Source organism: Chelon labrosus (assembly GCF_963514085.1).
Source record: "Chelon labrosus genome assembly, chromosome: 12".
NCBI classification, from domain to species: Eukaryota; Metazoa; Chordata; class Actinopteri; order Mugiliformes; family Mugilidae; genus Chelon; species Chelon labrosus.
This window is the reverse complement of record NC_140345.1, coordinates 645,016-664,770: the sequence shown is the minus strand read 5'-3', so window position 1 is coordinate 664,770 and position 19,755 is coordinate 645,016. Positions and strand designations below refer to the sequence as shown.

Below are 19,755 nucleotides of genomic sequence, written 5' to 3'. Positions count from 1 at the left end.
TGGCGTTGGAGCTCCAAATTATTCAAGCAGAGGAAGAAATACTTCTATTGCAAATTAGGGCACGACAAAGGAGACAATGATGTTTATGAGTGGAAACCGGAAAAGCGGTCTCCAGCGGATGTAGTTAGCGGACCAATCACAGCCAATGCCGCTGCGTTGCTGCTGCGTTGCTGCTGCGTTGCTGTTGCGTCGCCTCGACGCGCGTCGAGGATTTTTGGGAGGTGCGCGTCTGGCCCTTGCGTAGGACGCACGGGGGTCCGCAAGGACGTAATAGGTCCGTAATAGGTCCGTAATAGGTCCGTACGCACGGACGCGCTGTGTCAACGCGGAAGCATAATTTCGGCTTTAGATACACCCCTGGGCTTGATTGGTGCATCTGAATGTGGAGCGGTGGATGTCTTGCAAATTGCGCTACAGGCTCTAGGTGGGGCCAGAGGAGCCGAATTTTTTTTAAAATGACCTGCTTCATGCAATTATACTTTAACATAGGGTCAGTTTCAGCAAATATGACAGAAAGTTAGTTTTATAAGACTTGCCTGCTGCACCTTTAAGAGTGACTTGACTGATGTGTAAATCATTTGGAAGTTTGTGGCTGCTATAATTGCAGCTGGCCACTAGATGTCACTGGTAGGGTCTGTCTTTGAGGCTTTGAAGCTTTGAATCTTTTTTCAATACAATCAGGAAGAAGCCCCAGAAGCTTCAGAGGCTTCATCCGCCCATCTCTACAAATGTCTCGTACCTGCAACACTCATGGAACAAGAAATGCATGTGCACAGATTCAAGGAGGAGCTCAGCAATCAACTTCCTGTTTTTACAGTGACTCTGCAGCTAATTGGCTGGCAACAGACCAATCAAAAGCACAGCAACACAGCTGAATAGACAGAGGGAGGCATCCCGTCTGCTACATTAGCTTAGTGTAGCTTAGCACCAAGACTAGACTGATCATCGAAGAAACATGATCATCACAATTCAGAATAAGCCAGTTCGGTGGGATGGCCTATAGCTCTTCCTAGCTTCCCAGCTAATAGTAGCTCCTTCTGTTTTCCCTTTTGAATGACGTATACAGACTACTGCAACCTGCTGGTATGGAGAATCATTTTCTTTCATGCAGGTGTATGTTCCAGCTGGCCCTTGGTTGTTAGTCTCTGTGGAGTGTTCCAAGTGCAACTTTTTGGTCCAAACACCACAGTCTTCCTTTATAGTTCTTTAATGAGTCCCAAACTTTAAAGATTACATTAAATGTCAGTGGGTTATATCTGTTATATATCAAGATACACCATCATCTATTGAGCTTCAAGATCACTGCTCTTAGATTCAGCTGAATACGCTTCACTTGGTTTATTTATTTTTCTCTCAGTGGTGTGTAACAGGCACTGTGAAAACGGAGGTGAATGTGTTTCTCCTGACGTCTGCAAATGCAAACCTGGCTGGTATGGACCAACGTGTAACTCAGGTAGAAAACAACCCCTGCCACAAAATGTATATACAGACTGCTTCAACAAGTTATTTCTATTGATATCAGAATATTTCATTTTCATTTGACACTGCTGCCATGACAAGGCAAGCTTTTACAACAAAATTTGCGTCGGATTTGTACTGTAAATCCAAAAGAAAGAAAATATGCTGCCTCTAAATGCAGATTTTTGTATGTCACTTGCAGCTCTTTGTAACCGTGTTTGTCTGAATGGAGGAACATGCGTTAAGCCCAACATCTGCACCTGTCCCAGTGGCTTCTACGGCTCTCAGTGTCAAATCGGTAATTTTACTGCTCTACTGTTAAACCTCAGAGAGAACTTGTATGGAAAATATTTGACTCTTGTTTTTCAGATGATCGGTTACTCATTGTTTCACCTACCATTATATTTTTGGGGCACTCTGCCCCCCAACCCCCAAAAAAGCTGTAGAACTAGGGGAAACACTGATTGATTGTTTTTTTATAAGGGGTCCATGCAACGAAGTTGGTTTACTGGTAATGTGTACCGTGTGCCCTAGAAACAAAATTCTTTCTCCCTGATTCCTTATACAGCCCTGGTTCTAATGGACTATTTCCACCTCCCAATTTTTTTCCGCCATTTTGAAAAAATTGCACCTCAAAGTAAAATAATTCTTCCAATTCTCACCAAACTTGGCTTGTATAATTTATGGACAAAGATTCAGATTACAGGTTTATTGATTACAAAGTTAATGGCTAATTAATTTTTACGGCGTGGCACAGTATAACTCCAAAGCTCATATTTTGTTAAGTATATACCCAAACCTAATCAAACTTCATATCACTGACAATAATATGAGTCTGTGCAAGCACCCCAACCTTGGTCTGTAGGGGGCGCTACAAAAGCAACATCTCAATAACTCAAAAAAAATAAACTCTTGTTGTGATGCAGAGATTGACATCTATCTGAGGCAGGAGCAGGCAGGCTTCAGGAAAGGACGAGGGTGCACTGACCAGATCTTCACAATAAGGAACATCATTGAGAAATGTCTGGAGTGGAACAATCCATTGTACATCAACTTATTTGACTTCCGGAATCCTTTTGACAGCTTGCATCGTGACACCTTGTGGAAGATCGTGCAATCATATGGAGTTCCTCCAAAGATGACGGCACTTATGAAGTCAATTCGAGTGCAGTGTCATTGTCTATGGCAACCTCACCAAATGGTTCCCAGTGGAATCTGGCGTACGCCAAGGATGTATCATCTCCCCCATACTCTTCCTGATTGCCATTGACTAGACCATGCGCAAGACCACCTCAGACAGGCCCAGAGGCATCCAGTGTACTCTCTTCACCCAGAAGAAGATCTTGACTATGCAGATGACGTTGCTGTTCTTTCCATCAATCACACACACCTATAAGAGAAGACTGACAGGACTGACAGATGCGTTCATCTGTCAGTCCTGTCCTGTCAGGTGTTCATGTTCAGATTGGTCTGAACATGAACACCTCCAAAACCCAAGTGATGTGCATAAACTCAACACCGCATGCACCGATCACTGTGGATGGTAACCCTCTCGATTATGTCGAGGAGTTAACATAGCTGGGAAGTCTCCTCAGTAAGGATAATTCATGCAGCAGGGACATCAGCATAAGGCTTGGGAAAGCTCACAGCACATTCGCAAGTCTCCAGACCATCTGGAAATTGAACCAGTATAGTCTCAAAACCAAGATCCAGATGTATGACAGCAATGTTAAGTCAGTCCTGCTGTAGTGTTGCCAGATCTTGCTAGAGAAATAAGCAACCAGGCCTGTGAAAACAAGCCCAAAACAAGCGACTTTTTATACGGAGCCCCCCTTGGTTCAAGGGAGAAAAAATTAAATAAGCTGTGTGCATGGTTTTACAATCCGTGGGGACGGATTTTAAACAATTCATATCCATGTGGGCAGATTAGTAAACTGTGTGCTGTTTTGCAAAACTGTAACCTGCAGGCATGTGTATTGACACCTTGGCAAAGTGACATGCTAGGATTACTACCAAGTTACCAGGTTTGATGCCTTTCGCCCTTGCAGTTTGTCCTGGGCAGACACTTTAGCTATGCAGAATAAGATTAATCAGAAGAAGAAGAAGAAGAAAAATCGCAACAAAATCAGTAGGGATCCTGCAACTTTGTTTGCATGGACCCCTAAATGTCTGCTTGACAACTTATTATGGTGGTGGGAACAAGCCCAAATAAGCAATTACACTTTAGAAACAAGCCCCCCCCCAAAAAAAAAAGGCCCACGACTACCAGTATTTTTATGCAACTTTACAGAAAAACAAGCCCAAAGTCACTTATAAGAAGCGGACTTGTTGTTGTTGTATTTTTTTTCCAAAACAGTACTATTACTTCCCTTCTGAAATGATGGAGGTCATGCTGGGTAATGTTTATCTTATATTGATACATACACTTATTAAATGTGGGTTGCTGCGCTTTAAAAGGTTGCAGAATCTTTCAGAATTTCTTCAGAAGCATGACTGATGAGATCAATTTGATTCTGTTTCACCCGTTTCAGTGAACAAAAACATTGACATAATTACTGTATGTACAAGAAGCTGGAGGTCATATCAGTATTTGCTGTTTGTGATTACATTTTTCTAGGTTCACAGTGTCTCCTGATATCCTTACTTTTAAGTTTTGTTGTGTTTCAGCTGTTTGCAGTCCTCCATGTAAGAACGGAGGTCAATGTATGAGGAACAACGTCTGCTCCTGCCCCGAAGGCTACACAGGGAAAAGATGTCAAAAGAGTAAGTCACATCACAGATTGCGGTAATGTTTAATGAGAGTCATTAGGGCTGGGTATGCCTACTGATTTCCTAAACTGACTTAAAAACAAATTGTTTTGGCGTTTACACAGTATTTCCACTGTGGGATAAATTAAAGGATTATCTTATCTTGTCTTCTCTGGCGTCATACGTTAAAAATCCAAAATAATGCCGCACATCGGCTTTCAGGCCTGTCAGTGCTTTTAGTGTTTTGGCAAGGTAATGGTCGCCACTGGCAGTGCACACTTCCAATATGTTGGAATGATATGTAGCATCTAATATGTATGTTTCAGGTGTGTGTGAGCCGATGTGCATGAACAAAGGCAAGTGTGTGGGACCCAACACGTGTTCCTGTGCTTCCGGATGGAGGGGGAAGAGGTGTAACATATGTGGGTGATACAGCAAACACATAAAATGCAGTAGCAAATTAAAATCTGTGTTGTTGTTATCTGCACAGATTATGTATTTAAGAGCTAGGTTTGTATGTTAATTGAAAGGACACACTTATCTTTAAGCACATGAAAGCATGTAAAAAAATTCTGCCTTGGAAAAAAAAAATATATAGATAGATATTGTTGATAATGGTTTGGTGTTGCATCTACCTCAGGGATATTGGGATAAAACATTTTACAAGCTACTGCAGACTGTATGCACACCACTCTCTCTGCTGTCATTGTAGCCGTCTGTCTGCAAAAGTGTAAAAATGGTGGCGAGTGTGTGGGACCAAACACCTGTCACTGTCCCCTTGGCTGGGAAGGTCTTCAGTGTCAAACACGTGAGTCTGCCCGTCACACATTGTAATATCCTGTTGTAAGAATAAGAATAAGAATGAGAAAAACTTTATTTGTCCCACAATGGGGAAATTGCAGTTTGCAGCATGCAGAAATGGCAGAGATAGAATAGATAATAATAGATATATTGCACAGACTATTGCACATATTAGGAGTGCTCGTTCTTAAGCCTAACAGCAGCAGGAAGGAAAGACCTTCTGTATCTTTCCTTCACACATCGAGGGTGAAGCAGTCTGTCAATGAAGCTGCTCCTCAGTCCTGTCAGGTCACCATGCAGGGGGTGGGACTCATTGTCCAGCATGGAGGACAGTTTAGCCAGAACTCTCCTGTCACCCACCTCCCTCACTGAGTCCAAGGGGCAGCCCAGGACAGAGCTGGACTTCCTGATGATCTTACCCAGCTTCTTCCTCTCCCTCTCTGTGATGCCACTGTTCCAGCAGACCACTCCGTACAGGATGGCTGATGCTACTACAGAGTCATAGAAGGTCTTCAGGAGTGCCCCTTTCACTCCAAAAGCCTGAGTCCAGTCCAGTTTGGTGTTGAGGTGAACACCCAGGTACTTATAAGAGTCCACTTGCTCAATGTCCATTCCCTGGATGTTCACTGGTGAGGGAAGGGCAGAATGGCGTCTACAAAAATCCACCACCATCTCCTTGGTTTTCCCCGCGTTGATAAGAAGGTGGTTTCGCTGACACCAGTCCACAAAGTTCCCCATCAGTCCTCTGTACTCTGTGTCGTCATCATCTCTGATGAGGCCGACAATCGCAGAGTCGTCGGAGAACTTCAGCAGTACACAGCTGTCAGTGTTGTGTCTGAAGTCTGCTGTGTAGAGGGTGAAAAGAAAGGGGGCCAGGACAGTCCCCTGGGGGGCAACCGTGCTGCTGGTCACCAGCAGCACTTCTCACAAACTGTGGTCAGTCTGTGAGGTAGTCCAGGATCCATGTAGACAGCTGGTGGTCCACACCCATCCCTCCAGTTTGTCTCTCAGGATCACCGGCTGGATGGTGTTGAACGCACTTGAAAAATCAAAAAAGGTGATTCTCACAGTGCTGCCGGGCTCTTCCAGGTGAGAGAGAGCTTGGTGTACCAGGAAGGTAACGGCGTCCTCCACTCCAACATTAGGACGGTAGGCAAACTGTAGTGGGTCCATGGAGGGGCCCACCTCAGAGTGGAGATGTCTCAGTATCAGTCTCTCCAGTGTCTTCATCAGGTGGGATGTTAGAGCCACCGGTCTGTAGCTGCTGAGGTCTTTAGGGTGCCATGTTTTGGGCACCGGTACCACGCACAAGGTCTTCCAAATCTGTGGTACCACTCTCAGCTCAAGGCTCAGGTTGAAGACATGCTCCATAACTCCACACAGTTCATCTGCACAGGATTTAAGGAGCCTGGAGCTGATACCATCTGGTCCAGCTGCTTTCCTCGCTTTTATCTTCCTGGGCTCTTTTCTCACCTGGTCTGCTGTGAAGGACAGGGGTAGGGGATGAAAAAAAAACACCAGGGAGGTCTGGAGAGGGCTGAAGATGATTTCAGGCTCAAATGGGGTCAGTGGGAATGGCTCAGAACCTGGAGACAGAGGGCGGGCAAACGAACTCAATCTGTTCTTCAACAGATTTGACTCAAGATCCACCCCACCACCCTCCCCCACCCCCGTGAACTATCAGTCTGCATCTCAGCCACTTCCTCTCTGGCTACCCCCTCCTACCCCCCCCACCAGCACCAACAGCATCTCCTGAACCACCCCTGCACGACCCCACTGACACCTCTCCACCCCCCACTCGTCCCCCCAGCCCCTGCATAACAAAGCATCAGGTGAGAAAAGAATTGGGAAGGATCAAGGCCAGGAAAGCTACAGGTCCAGAAGGCATCTGCTCCAGACTACTCAGGGACTGGGCAGACCAGCTCAGCCAGGTGGTCATGTTACGTACATCTTCAATCTGAGTCTTAGTCTGGAAAAAGTTCCTGTACTGTGGAAGACTTCCTGTGTGATCCCAGTACCAAAGATCACACACGCCAGGGAGCCCAACCACTTCAGACCTGTGGCTTTAACATCTCACCTGATGAAGACCATGGAGAGGCTGATCCTGAACCACCTCCGACCCCTTGTGAGTCCGAAGCTGGACCCCCTGCAGTTTGCCTACAAACCGAGCATTGGGGTGGATGACGCTGTCATCTACTTGCTGCACAGATCCCTTTTGCACCTTGAGGAGCCCAGAGGTACTGTGAGAGTCATGTTTTTTGACTTCTCCAGTGCCTTTAACACAATACAACCATCACTGCTCAAGGGGAAACTAGAGGGAGCAGGGGTAAACAACCAGCTGACTGCATAGACGATCGACTACCTCACCATTCCTCTTCTCCATCTACACCTCAGACTTCCGCTACAACACAGACAGCTGCCACATCCAGAAGTTCTCAGACGATACAGCCATCGTTGGACGGGTAACAGACAGGAATGACCTGGAATACAGGAAGGTGGTCGAGGACTTTGTCGACTGGTGTGAACGCAGTCACCTTCACATCAACGCCACCAAGACAAAGGAGATGTTGATTAACTTCCAAAGGAGGGCAGCACACACAGCGCCGGTGAACATCCAGGGTTTTGATATCGACATCATGGATGGCTATAAATACCTGGGTGTTCACCTGAACAATAAACTGGACTGGTCAGACAACACCAATATCCTATACAAGAAGGGACAAAGTCGCCTCCACCTGCTGAGGACACTGAGGTCCTTTGGTGTGTGTAGGACGCTGCTCAGGACCTTTTATGACACTGTGGTTGCATCAGCAACCTTTTACGCTGTGGTTTGCTGGTGTGGTGGAGTCACGGAGAGGGACAAGAATAGACTGGGCAAACTGATCAAGAGGGCCAGCTCCATCCTGGGCTGTCCTCTGGATTCAGTGGAGCAGGTGGGGGAGAGGAGGATGTTGGCTAAACTGTCCAACATCAGGAACAACCCCTCTCATCCCCTGTATGAGACAGTTGGGACTTTGGGAAGCTCTTTCAGCCAAAGACTGCTGCACCCACAGTGCAAGAAGGAACGCTTCCGGAGGTCTTTTGTCCCCTCAGCAGTCAGACTCTTCAACATCAGCATTTCCTAACTCTTCTGCTGCTGAGCTGCTGAGCTGCTTTTCAGGACTTATGCACAGTGTACAGTATATATAACCATCATCTCACACCTTCTTTTTGCAATAAGTGATAATTTAACTCCTATTGGAGTTTGTTGTTGTTTTTATTCATGATATTCATGAATGTCAACATATATATATATTTATCCTCCTTTAACTCTTTAACTACTCAATCCAAATTGGTTGTTTCAACTCAGACCAGACACTGTGAATCTCTCTGATGCAATATGTAAATATTTTTTGTTCATAACATATTTGTCTGCCGTATTCTACTCTCATTATATTCTATGTTTTTTTTGTATCTTCTGCATCTTGCACTGTTGTTTCCTGCCGCTGTAACGCCCTAATTTCCCCACGGGGATGAATAAAGTCTTATCTTATCTTATCTTATCTTATGAGTGGCTCCATCTTGGTGTGAAGATGTGAGTACATGGTCTGGTGAGCCAAAGGTGTGAGGGGCTGAGTGAGGAGGGCATAAGCCAGGTGACAGCAAGTGAGGGACCAGCTACATGGGGGGATGAGTGGGTGCTTGATCAAACCTATTGAAATGTAGATTTAGATCGTTGACCCACTGCCGATCCCCCCCAACCTGTGCATGGGGTGTTTTATAGCCCGAAATGGTTTCCAGGCTTCTCCACACCTCTCTGATGTCCTGCCGCTGCAGCTGCTCCTCCATCTTCCTCCTGTAGCTGGCCTTTCCCTCCCTGATCTTCTTTCCCAGCTCCTTGTGTATTGTCTTCAGCTCCTCCTTATTTCCTGATCTGAAAGCTCTCTTCTTCTCCTTCAGCAGAGCTTTAATCTCAGGGTTAATCCACGGCTTGTTATTTGAGAAGCACCGTACCACCCTGGAGGGAACGGTGTTCTCAAAGCAGAAGTTAACATAGTCTGTAATGCAGTCTATCATGGCATTGGTGTCCTCCCCATGTGGATCACAGAGTTCTGTCCACACAGTGGTGTTGAAGCAGTCCCTGAGAGCTGCCTCGCTCTCCACAGTCCACCTCTTCACCGTGCGTGGGACCACAGGCTGCCTGTGTACAGTAGGCTTATACACATAGGCTTATACTCCTTGGTGTTGGCATAAAACAAGTCCAGTGTTTTATTGTCTCTTGTGGGGCAGGTGACATACTGAGTGTATGTGGGCAGAACAGATGAGGGAGAAACATGACTGAAGTCTCCAGAGATGAGGAAGAGGGCCTGTGGGTGCTGTGTCTGCAGCTTGTTGGTAACTGAGAGCAGGGCATCAGAAGCTGTGTCTGTCTTAGCATATGGGGGGACGTACACCGCTATCACAATAGCATGTGAAAACTCCCGTGGCAGATAGTATGGCCTCATGCTAACTGCTAACAGTTCGATGTCCTTGCTACAGAGTTGTGCTTTAACAGTGCAGTGTGTAGGTTTACACCACCTCTCGTTCACAAACACAGCCAGGCCTCCTCCTTTCCCCTTACCGCTGTCAGCTGTTCTGTCTGCCCGCAGAAGATGAAAATTGTCCAGCATAACAGTGGCGTCCGGGATGCTCGGTGTAAGCCAGGTCTCCGTAAACAGAAGGACGTTGCTCTCTCTGTACTCCCGCTGGTATCATGTTAGCGTGGCCAGTTCGAACACCTTATTTGGCAGCGATCTCACGTTGCTCATGGTAATGGAGGGGAGAACAGGTCTGAAACGTCTCTTCTTTTCTCGATGTTGTTTTGCTGCTTGGCATCAATGGCGGGTCTTACGAAGTATCTCCGGGGGATCTCATGTCTGTCCCGAGGGCGATCAGCGGTTCCCTCCTGTAAACAATGCGCACGCAGGCTGCTTCTTGCATCGTTAAGCCGGCCGGTTTGGATGTTGTGCAATGCTACCAAAAAGTGTAATGCTGTCTTAAAAAGTACATACAAAAGTAATCTCCACAAAAAGGGACGCAAAAAGTGAATTAAATTGGAAAAAAAAGAGAGATCTAGTAAGAGCTGTTGCAAGCAGCTGCCGGCTTCAACCGGCGCCGCAAAAACCCCCCCCCAAAAAATAACGTAACTTGAAAGGATCTTAAACCCTGTTTTACCTGAACGTTTAAAAAAATAATAAATGTTTTTTCGCAAGATAAGATATGGGTCCTGGGATCGAATCCATAGGCCGACTGGGCCTTTCTGTGTGGAGTTGCATGTTCTCCCTGTGTCTGCGTGGGTTCTCTCTGGGTACTCTGGCTTCCTCCCACCATCCAAAGACAAGGTCATTAGGTTAATTGGTGATTCTAAATTGGCCATAGGTGTGCATGTGAGTGTGAATGGTTGTATGTATCTTTGTGTTAGCCCTGCGATAGACTGGCAACTGTCCAGGGTGTACCCTACCTCTCGCCCAATGACAACTGCGATAGGCTCCAGCCCCCCCCCCCCCCGTGACCCTTCACAGGAACAAGTGGTTACAGAAGATGAATGAATGAATGACTTTATTTATCCCCGTGGCAAAATTAAGGTGTTATTGCAGCTGGGAACAACGGTGCAAAATACAAAAAAATAAAATAATGCCCCCCCCCCCCCCATTTAAATACTATTGAGAACCTGATAATATTTATTTATCTGTACAAACCTTTATGAGTTTCTGCCACCAGCATTCTGCATACAATCAACTGCTTATCAAAACAGGTTAATAAAATGAGGTAAGATAACATCTGCAACAACTTAAAACTATTTCCAAGGTCAGTTTATTAACTCAATTTGTTGAGTAGTTTGAGCATTACTGCCACCTACATAATGACATTCATGAATATTGGGATATCAAAGTCCAATAGGAGTTGAGCCAGGTATTGCACCATAATGACATGAGGTAATGAGGTGAAGCAACACAGGGATGAGTTGGTATAGACCAGGGATGGGCAACTTAAATGATGGAGGGGGCCACAATTTTTCATCGACACTACCAGAGGGCCACATAGGACCGCACACTTAACCAGATATGATAAAATTGCCATTTTAAATATATATATAGAAGCAAACCAAAAAATAACCAATTACTGTTATTTTTTCTCATGAAAATAAAACATACAAATCACCATCCATCTCAGGGATTGCAGAAATCTGCACAACAGCAGACAAACATTAATTGCAAGAACTAATTTGTGCATTTTTACACTCTACCTCACCACTGTCAGCAGTGGGCACTGATAAAAAGTCGCTGTTGTTTGCATACTTTTGATTTAAGGTCCAATACGATAGCAGCCCTTGCAGCTTCAGTATACTTCTCGTATTTAGCTTTGGGCAACGTGTTGTAACGGCAACTTAAATTGAAATCTTTAATGGCAGATAACGTCTCTAAGCAGACTAAGCACATTGGTTTGCTTTTAAAATCTGTGAACAGATAATCTTCTTCCCATTTCACCTGAAACACACACACGATTTCTCGCTCTTAGCCATGGCTTAACGTCTCTTCTTCACTGGTGGAGAAAACCCCGGTGGAAGCGTGCACGAGGCGGCGTCTGCATTAGAGGCGCTATCTAGTGGCTAACTGTGTCATTACAACTGATTCAGTGCCGCAGAGGACACATTTTTATAATTTTCAGAAACTAATCTAAGGGCCACTTCGAGTGAGGTCGCGGGCCGTGTGCCGCCAGTTGCCCATCCCTGGTATAGACAATAGAAAATAGAAAATCCTTCAATTCTGACTTTCTCTTCAGCGGTCTGTAAACAGCGGTGTCTAAACGGAGGGCAGTGTGTTCTGCCCGACTACTGCCACTGTCAGAAAGGCTACAAGGGCTTCACCTGTGCGATAAAGGTAAGAAGTCACGGGCCATATACAGTACAGGGTGCTGTAATAAAAAGAAGCTTTAATCATTTCAATGTTAAAAGACTTGTTTCTTCTAAATTCTACTATTTCTAGTGTTTGCTTCACATAGGAGGCAGAGATCACCATCATTTAACTCACCCATCAGCCATAACATTATGACCACTGACAGGGAAAGGGAATAACACTGATAGTCAGTTGGTGGGATATATCAGGCAGCAAGTGAACACTTTGTCCTCAAAGATGATGTTAGAAGCAGGAAAAATGGACAAGTGGAAGAATCTGTGTGACTTTGACAGGGACAAACTGTGATGGCTAGATGACTGGGTCATAGTATCTCCAGAATTGCGGCTCTTGTGGGGTTTCATAAGTTGTCTAAGGAAGGAAAAGAACCAGCGGCAGGATTATGGACATCCAAGGTTAACTGATGCATGTGGGACATCCGTCACGTGAGTAAGTGTATTGCGTCACTTCCTGCTTCTGCACCGTGCGGTGTTGCTGTTTGCAGACTGTTTTAGCTTCTTTCAAATTACAAGGAGCAATTAAAGAATTAATTCCTTCATTATTTACCTCAGTGCCATGTGCCAATGACGTGGACGACAGCAACCACAATTTAACTCCTACACAAATAGATTATTTTGCTGTTGGCACTGCAGCATTGCTTTGTCCAACTCTAAACTTTGTTGCCCCTCTGAAAAAGAAGGTCATGAACTGGAGGAGGCAGGCTCCCTGGTATAATTCACAGTTGCGCAGTTCAAAGCAGGCTGTCCCAAAGCTGGAAAGAGTTTGGCATTCCACTAATTCCGAAGAAGCTCTCATAGCCTGGTAATATAAGAACAGCGTATTTTTCATCATTAATAGAAGAAAACAAGAACAACCCCAGATTTCTTTTCAGCACTGCAGCCAAGCTGACAAAGAGCCACACCTCTGCTGAGCCATCTATTCCTTTAGCCCTCAGTAGTAATGACTTCATGAGCTTCTTTACAAATAAATTTGTAGGCATTAGAGAAAAAATTCAAGGCATCCTTCCGACAGCTGTCAAAGATGTAAGTACAGTGGCATTAGAAACTTCTGTAAGACCTAATCAATATCCGGATCCCTCTCTCCAATAGATCTTTCTGACCTCACATCAACAATTACAGCATCTAAACCATCAACCTGTCTTCTAGATGATCCCATCGCAACTAAATTGCTCAAGAAGGTTTTTCCGTTAACTGACACCTCCATATTAAACCAGATAAATGTATCTTTATTAACAGGATATGTTCCTCAGTCTTTTAAGATTGCTGTAATTATTGCTTACTTAAACCCACTCTAGCTCCAGATGTTTTAGCCAACAATAGACCAATTTCCAACCTTCCTTTTATTTCCAAAATTCTAGAAAAAGTTGTTGCTAATCAGTTGTGTGACCATTTAAACAGGAATGGTTTGTTTGAAGGGTTTCAGTCAGGTTTGAGAGTTCATCATAGTACAGAAATAGCTCTGGTCTCCTCATGGCTGGACTTGTCTCTATACTTGTTCTACATCTTAGTGCTGCATTTGACACTATTGATCATAATATTTTACTACAGAGACTTGAACGTGTGATCAAGATTAAAGGAACTGCATTAGACTGGTTTGAATCCTATCTGTCTGACAGATTCCAGTTTGTCCATGTCAATAATGATTCTTCTACTTATACAAAAGTAAGTCATGGAGTTCCTCAGGGTAGGACCAATACTCTTCATATGTTTTCCTTAGGCAATATTATTAGAAAACACAGCATAAACTTCCATTGCTATGCAGATGACACCCAGCTATATTTATCCATGAAACCAGATGAAACGAATCAGCTGGTTAAACTCCAAGCATGCCTTAAAGACATAAAGGCTTGGATGACCTGTAATTTTTTACTCTTTCCTTTAACTCTTTGACAAAACAGAAGTCATTGTATTTGGCCCTAAACATCTCAGAGATTAATTATCTAATCACTTAGTTTCTTTGGATGGCATTACCTTGGCCTCCAGTAATACTGTGAAAAACCTTGGTGTTATATTCGACGAGAAAATGTCCTTTAATTCACACATAAAGCAAGTAACCAGGACTGCCTTCTTCCTGCGTAATATTGTGAAAATTAGGAACATCCTGTCTCAGAGTGATGCTGAAAAACTAGTTCATGCATTTGTGTCTTCCTGGCTGGATTACTGTAATTCATTACTGTCTGGCTGTTCAAATCGCTCTTTAAAAAGCCTCCGATTGATTCAAAATGCCGCAGCAAGAGCATTGACAGGAATTAGCAAGAGAGATCATATTACTCAAGTTTTAGCTTGTCTTCATTGGCTCCCTTTAAAATAGAATTTAAAGGCTTAAAGGCCTAGCTCTGAAAAACCTCATTGCACCATATCATCCCAACAGATCACTTCTATCTCCAAGTGCAGGCCTACTTGTGGTTTCTAGAATTTCAAAAAGTAGAATGGTAGGAGGAGCCTTCAGCTATCAGGCTCCTTTCTTGTGGAACCAGCTCCCAGTTTGGGTTCGGGGGACAGACACCCTCTCTACTTTTAAGGTCAAGCTTAAGACTTTCCTTTTTGATCGAGCTTATAATTAGGGCTGGACTGAACCATCCCCTGTTATGCTGCAATGATGCACTGAGCACGTCTTCTAATCTCTTCTCTCTTGCACCGAGCTCCTATCCTTCACTTTCTTTTCTCTGGGACCGAACTCCTGTCCTCTAATTTCTTATCTATTACTAGTCATGCAATTCTGTGCTTTTACTGTATAGCACGTTAAATGCTCCTACCTGAATGAACAATTCTCCAACCTGCCTGTGATTCCTGCCTATATTCTCAAACTGTCCTGTAACATCATCAGCTATATCTTATATGTGTATCATCATCAGATTCTTCATGTACACTTGTAGTCAGATGTATGTATCTATGACAGAGGTATGTTTATCTCGTTTTCCTGCTGTTCTCTGCTCTCTTTTCTGTCTCTACCCGGCCGGCCTTAGGCAGATGGGTCGCTCCATATGATCTGGGTTCTGCTCAAGGTTTCTTCTTGTTAGAAGGGAGTCCTTTCCTTGCTACCATCGCCTTCAGCCTTGCTCTGGGGTTTTCAGGCTGGGTTTCCAACCTAATGTTGTAAAGCGTCTTGAGACTATTTGTATTGTTATTGATGCTATATAAATAAAATTGAATTGAATTGGATTGAAAAAAGGCAAGATGGTGGAGAAAATGTGGTGCTTTGGGCAGTGTTCTGCAGGGAGACCTTGCATGACATCCATATGGATGTTACAGACATGTACCCACTTAACCATTGTATATCTTTTCATGGAAATGGTATTCCCTGATTAAAGGATGCTGCTGCTAACATAATGATGCCAGATACCACAGCACACTTTCAGATGTTTCATGTCCACGCCTCAGTGGGTCAGGGTTGTTTTTGAAAGGGGAACTTGCACAACACAATATATTAGGCAAGTGGGCATAATGTTATGGCTAATGAGTGTATATGTAAACATTATCGGCTATTCATCTGATTTGAGAATGAGAAACTGTTTTGTGACTATAATGCCAATACATTGGTGCCAGTGAAAGATGTGGTGACGATACGGAAACACAATGATGATCAAAATCATCCACCACCCTTGTGGAAAACTATGTGAAATCAAAAAAATGTATATCTGTACTTTACAGGCAACACAAGCGTGACGTAATGGGATGAAGGAAACTAAAGAAGAGGGAAACTGGAAATTGTTATAGGAGTGTGTGTGTGCGCGTGTGTAACATCTGAACGTTAAGAGGGACTTGATGAATTGCACTTGTCTTTCCGTCCTTGTATATCACTACCTCAAGGCTCAAAGTAACACATATGTTAAAAGTATCAGCAGTGATTTATACAGATCTCTGTTACTGCACAGTATTATGTAAAAAAAAAAAAAAAAAAGGACAAATCAGTTTCAGTAATGGTTCATTCATAAAATGCTGACCAAATCAGATGTGCACTGTTTATTTGTAGGAAAAACAAGTCTGCTTTGTCATTATGCCTTACTAAGATGCTACATGTTAGCAGAAATAGCATGTCTTTTTTATTGCTTTCATTTTTATATAGTTGATCAGGCCTGTTTGTCTGTGATAACAATTACTGATCTATTGACGAAATAAAAACTATGTACTGCTCGTTTGATGTGATCACTTTATTTAATGACACAAATTACAACGCAGTATACTGCATTCTCGGTTTGATGATTCTTTTAAAAAAAATACCAAAAGGTAAATGAAATTGAAGTACCTACAGTTTAGCTACAAAAATAAAAACACAACAAACAACTATAAAACTTTAATCATCCTTATAACTGTGTATGGGCCTGATTTAGCCCATTTGCACCACACTAGTGGGACTGTTTCCTCTCCTCGCACTGAGGTCCAGAGAAAGGGGGGCGACAGCGGCATTTGTTGGGAGAAATGCACTTCCCTCCATTCAGGCAGAGCTGAGTGCAAACAGCTACAGACAAGAGAAACAAGGGGTGTTCATTTGGGGGGAAAGGCTTGTAAATTCTAACACTGTAAACACAGCAGCTGGCCATAGAGGTGAGAGATTCTCTGTCACGTCTGGAATATACACTTAGCTGAGGACTTTCCCTCAGAAAATACCTGCATAAAACTTGGATGGAAAACTGAACAGTCTAAAAGAGAGGGAGTTAAAGAAGAGAAACAAAAGAAAAGTGCGTTGATGCATATGAATGTGCTTGGTGGTTGGGAACTTACCGGTGTGACAGGCACCGCCCAGCCATCCCTCCGGACAGCTGCAGATTCCTGGAACCACACAGATCCCTCCATTCCTGCAGCCTTGTGGACAAATTGCTGAATGGGTAACAAACCACAATGACATATTAGACTGGGCCTTCAGCTAGTTAGACACATTTACTGGAAGCAGTGTATGCTAAAAATTAGCATGAAGTCTGGGGTTAACTGTTACTGTAACTCCCTAATTAACACATCATTTCTAGTTTGTTTAAATCATACAAAAGCCAAATTGTAAAAACAAGTTGTGGGAGAAGATGAGGAGTTATGCACTACTTTTTTTGAGACAGATTAGCAATTTCTCCCTGGTTTCCAACATGAAAATATTGATCTTCTCGTCGAACTCTTGGAGAAAAAGACACAACATACCATACCTCAAACAACTGTTATCGCACTGTAAATGCATCCCAAAATGTTTGTGTGGTTACTTGATAAAAGTTAAACTCCATGTAAATATTCTAATTTTACTGCATACACAAAATCTTATACACTTTCTGTTTATATGGTTAAAACAAGAAAGACATACTATGATAATTTGTGATTAATAGAGCTGATTGTAGATGAATTCGATTCCATTCACCATCCAAATGCTAAGTTAAGCTAACCACATTTGGTCTGTAGCTCAGAAGTATTCTCACCTAACTCGTTGTACACTTAAAATCTTAGTGTTTGGAAAGGAAGTCAAAGAATGAACTCCAATTTCTTTGCAGTTAATTCTGCAAATTATTAGCATTATTAGACTCAGTGTGGTGCCTTTAACCTTTGGTGGTAATTGGGTTATTAGCCATAAACAGACCCTCTTGGCACTTTGATCCAGTCCAGCTCGAAGGGCACATGCACTTGGCCACTCCGTTGACAGCAGTGCATTCCCCTCCGTTCCAACATCCGCCATCACACGTCACTGCAACAGACAGTTATCAGCAGGGATGTTCATGAGATGCTCTCACCTCTCAGCAAATGTTTCAGCTTACTTTACCCGAAATATTCCAAAAACTATCCCACATGCCAAAAAGTTCTTCACATGTCATCGCTATTTTTAAAAACCTGCTACCACTTTTGGCTTTCAAATGGAAGTTAAAAGGACTGTTCTGTAATCTATCACATATTAATATCAGTAACAAAATAAACTTACCTTTGTGACAGTATCTTCCTCCAAATCCAGGAGGGCATCTGCATTTTCCAGGACGAAGACATGATCCTCCATTTTTACATTTGGGATAACAATTGGCTGCAAGAATATTACTGTGATTACTGTTTTTATTCTCGTTTAAATTGTTTAAATGAATAAACAGTTATTATATGGCTCTATGTAAATTATCACACTGATCGTAAATTGCATAAAACCTGTTGAATATACTGTTCATCTTGTGTGTGGTTTTATTTTGTTATACTGACATTTTCAAAATAAAGTCAGACAGGAGTTTTTTTCACATCACCATATTTGCAGGTCTCTCCTTCATAGCCCTTGGAGCAGAAGCATGTGTTCTTGCGTATGCAGATTCCTCCATGTTCGCACGGCGGGTCGCACGTCGCTTTGGGGTCGAAAACGAACCCGACCGCGACTCCACGGGGCGCGTCCGAACCTCCGGAGCAAACACCGACAAGTGCGAGAAATGTAGTAAAAGGGAAAACCTTTGAGCTGAGACACACAAACCCCATAGCTGGTTGTGTTTCGTATCTCAGCTGGGAAGTAGAAGATAAGTTGAGGTGGACGAAGAAAGTGGTAAACGCCTGAGATCTTTCCGCCTCGCTCCCAGCGTTGCACTCAGGGAAGCTACAACCAGTGTAGCGCCGAAGGCAGCAGACGGGGAGGGGCGGTGAGGACCTTCCGGGTGTGGGGGCAGGCTGGAGACTACTATTTCTGACCACAGATAACATGCACACACAGTAGTTGAAGGAAACTTATAATTAATGCATAAATGCATAAACAAAAACACCACTTGACGTCAACTTCCTCTTAGCAAGCACCTCTAGTCGCGTTAAGAGCTATCTGTTATACTTTTTATTTTAAATACAAGCTAGCTTGCAGCACTCATGCAAAATGTTGTTTTCATTCATTCATTCATTCATTCATCTTCTGTACCCGCTTATTCCTGTTAAGGGTCACGGGGGTCTGCTGGAGCCAATCCCAGCTGTCATCGGGCGAGAGGCAGGGGTACACCCTGGACAGGTCTCCACCCAGATAGCCACTGGACGCTGTAACGGAACAGGGCCGCAACCGCAAAACGATAGAGCCGGGTCTGGCCCGCATCCGCTTCACGGACTCGTTCCTGAGTCCAAACGCACATCGGGCCGAAGCCGTTTCTGGTCTGTTTTTAGGGGTTGTTGCGGATATGTGCCAGCGCCGATCCAGCACCGCCTGATCATCCCGTTACAGATGCGTAACGGGTGCGTGAAACGATTCCGCCTACCGGAGCTGTGCCGGATGTGTTACGATTCCGCTTAAATCACCACTGGATTGTCCTTTTGCCTTATTTTCGGCAGGTTTCAGTTGGAGCAATGCGTATAGGCTATAGCTGAAATAAATCGTTTTAATGATTAAAACGCATAGCATACTAAAACAACGTGAACAAAGTTAACAAACACAGAGTTAATGACCACGAATTCATAGATTTAATTATAAAAAACGAACAACAAAGTCATGAACAAAGTCAACAATTAACACAGAACACAGAGAACAACAAACACAGAATTAATGGATTAAAAAAACCCCGCACAGGCTATTAACACAACGTGAAAAAAAAAAAAAAAAACATAAACAAAATCACTCGGTGGGTGCTGTGGCAGTTGCTGTTGCTGCTCCTGCTGCTGACGTCCTCCTCGATCCTGTCCGCCGACCAGATGTCCGAGACCAAAACCGGGGACATAATCCCAAAATTTTGGAAAAAACGGGGACATTTTTAGTTTGACTGTCAATCTGATTGAAATACATACAAGTTTTATCTTCAAAAAACAGGGACATAGGTAGTTTTTTCTGTATTTTCCCAGAGGCAACCAAAAAGGGACTGTCCCCTGAAACCGGGGACGTCTGGTCATCCTAAGCTAAGACCACCTTTTAA

General features: G+C 43.7%; 2 protein-coding genes across 2 annotated transcripts in view; one reads left to right on the top strand and one right to left on the bottom strand.

Moving 5' to 3' along the window:
* Positions 1-12,051, top strand: part of vwde (von Willebrand factor D and EGF domains) — a gene marked incomplete at both ends in the record, with an annotated part of 65,639 nt that extends 53,588 nt beyond the window's left edge. The window contains 7 exons of the mRNA XM_084557799.1: positions 1,358-1,453; positions 1,661-1,756; positions 4,126-4,221; positions 4,533-4,628; positions 4,919-5,014; positions 11,809-11,906; positions 12,028-12,051. Coding sequence (XP_084413925.1) covers positions 1,358-1,453; positions 1,661-1,756; positions 4,126-4,221; positions 4,533-4,628; positions 4,919-5,014; positions 11,809-11,906; positions 12,028-12,051 — 602 coding nt within the window. The remainder of the gene's footprint in view (positions 1-1,357; positions 1,454-1,660; positions 1,757-4,125; positions 4,222-4,532; positions 4,629-4,918; positions 5,015-11,808; positions 11,907-12,027) is intronic.
* A 429-nt stretch (positions 12,052-12,480) lies between these two features.
* seraf (Schwann cell-specific EGF-like repeat autocrine factor) lies at positions 12,481-18,398 on the bottom strand. Its single transcript, XM_084557902.1, has 5 exons — positions 18,133-18,398; positions 17,829-17,924; positions 17,493-17,597; positions 16,661-16,756; positions 12,481-16,397 (listed from the first exon to the last, which is right to left on the bottom strand). The coding sequence occupies exons 1-5, from the start codon at positions 18,353-18,355 to the stop codon at positions 16,285-16,287; spliced, it is 633 nt and encodes a 210-aa protein (XP_084414028.1). The 5' UTR covers positions 18,356-18,398; the 3' UTR covers positions 12,481-16,284.
* Positions 18,399-19,755: the final 1,357 nt, after the last annotated feature.

Coding starts and splice junctions, on each gene's coding strand:
- seraf (XM_084557902.1), bottom strand. CDS start 18,355: ATGGGGTTTGTGTGTCTCAGCTCAAAGGTTTTCCCTTTTACTACATTT. Junction 16,757..17,492: donor TGGATCAAAGTGCCAAGAGG/GTCTGTTTATGG, acceptor TTACCCATTCAG/CAATTTGTCCACAAGGCTGC. Junction 16,398..16,660: donor GGGCGGTGCCTGTCACACCG/GTAAGTTCCCAA, acceptor TCTTGTCTGTAG/CTGTTTGCACTCAGCTCTGC.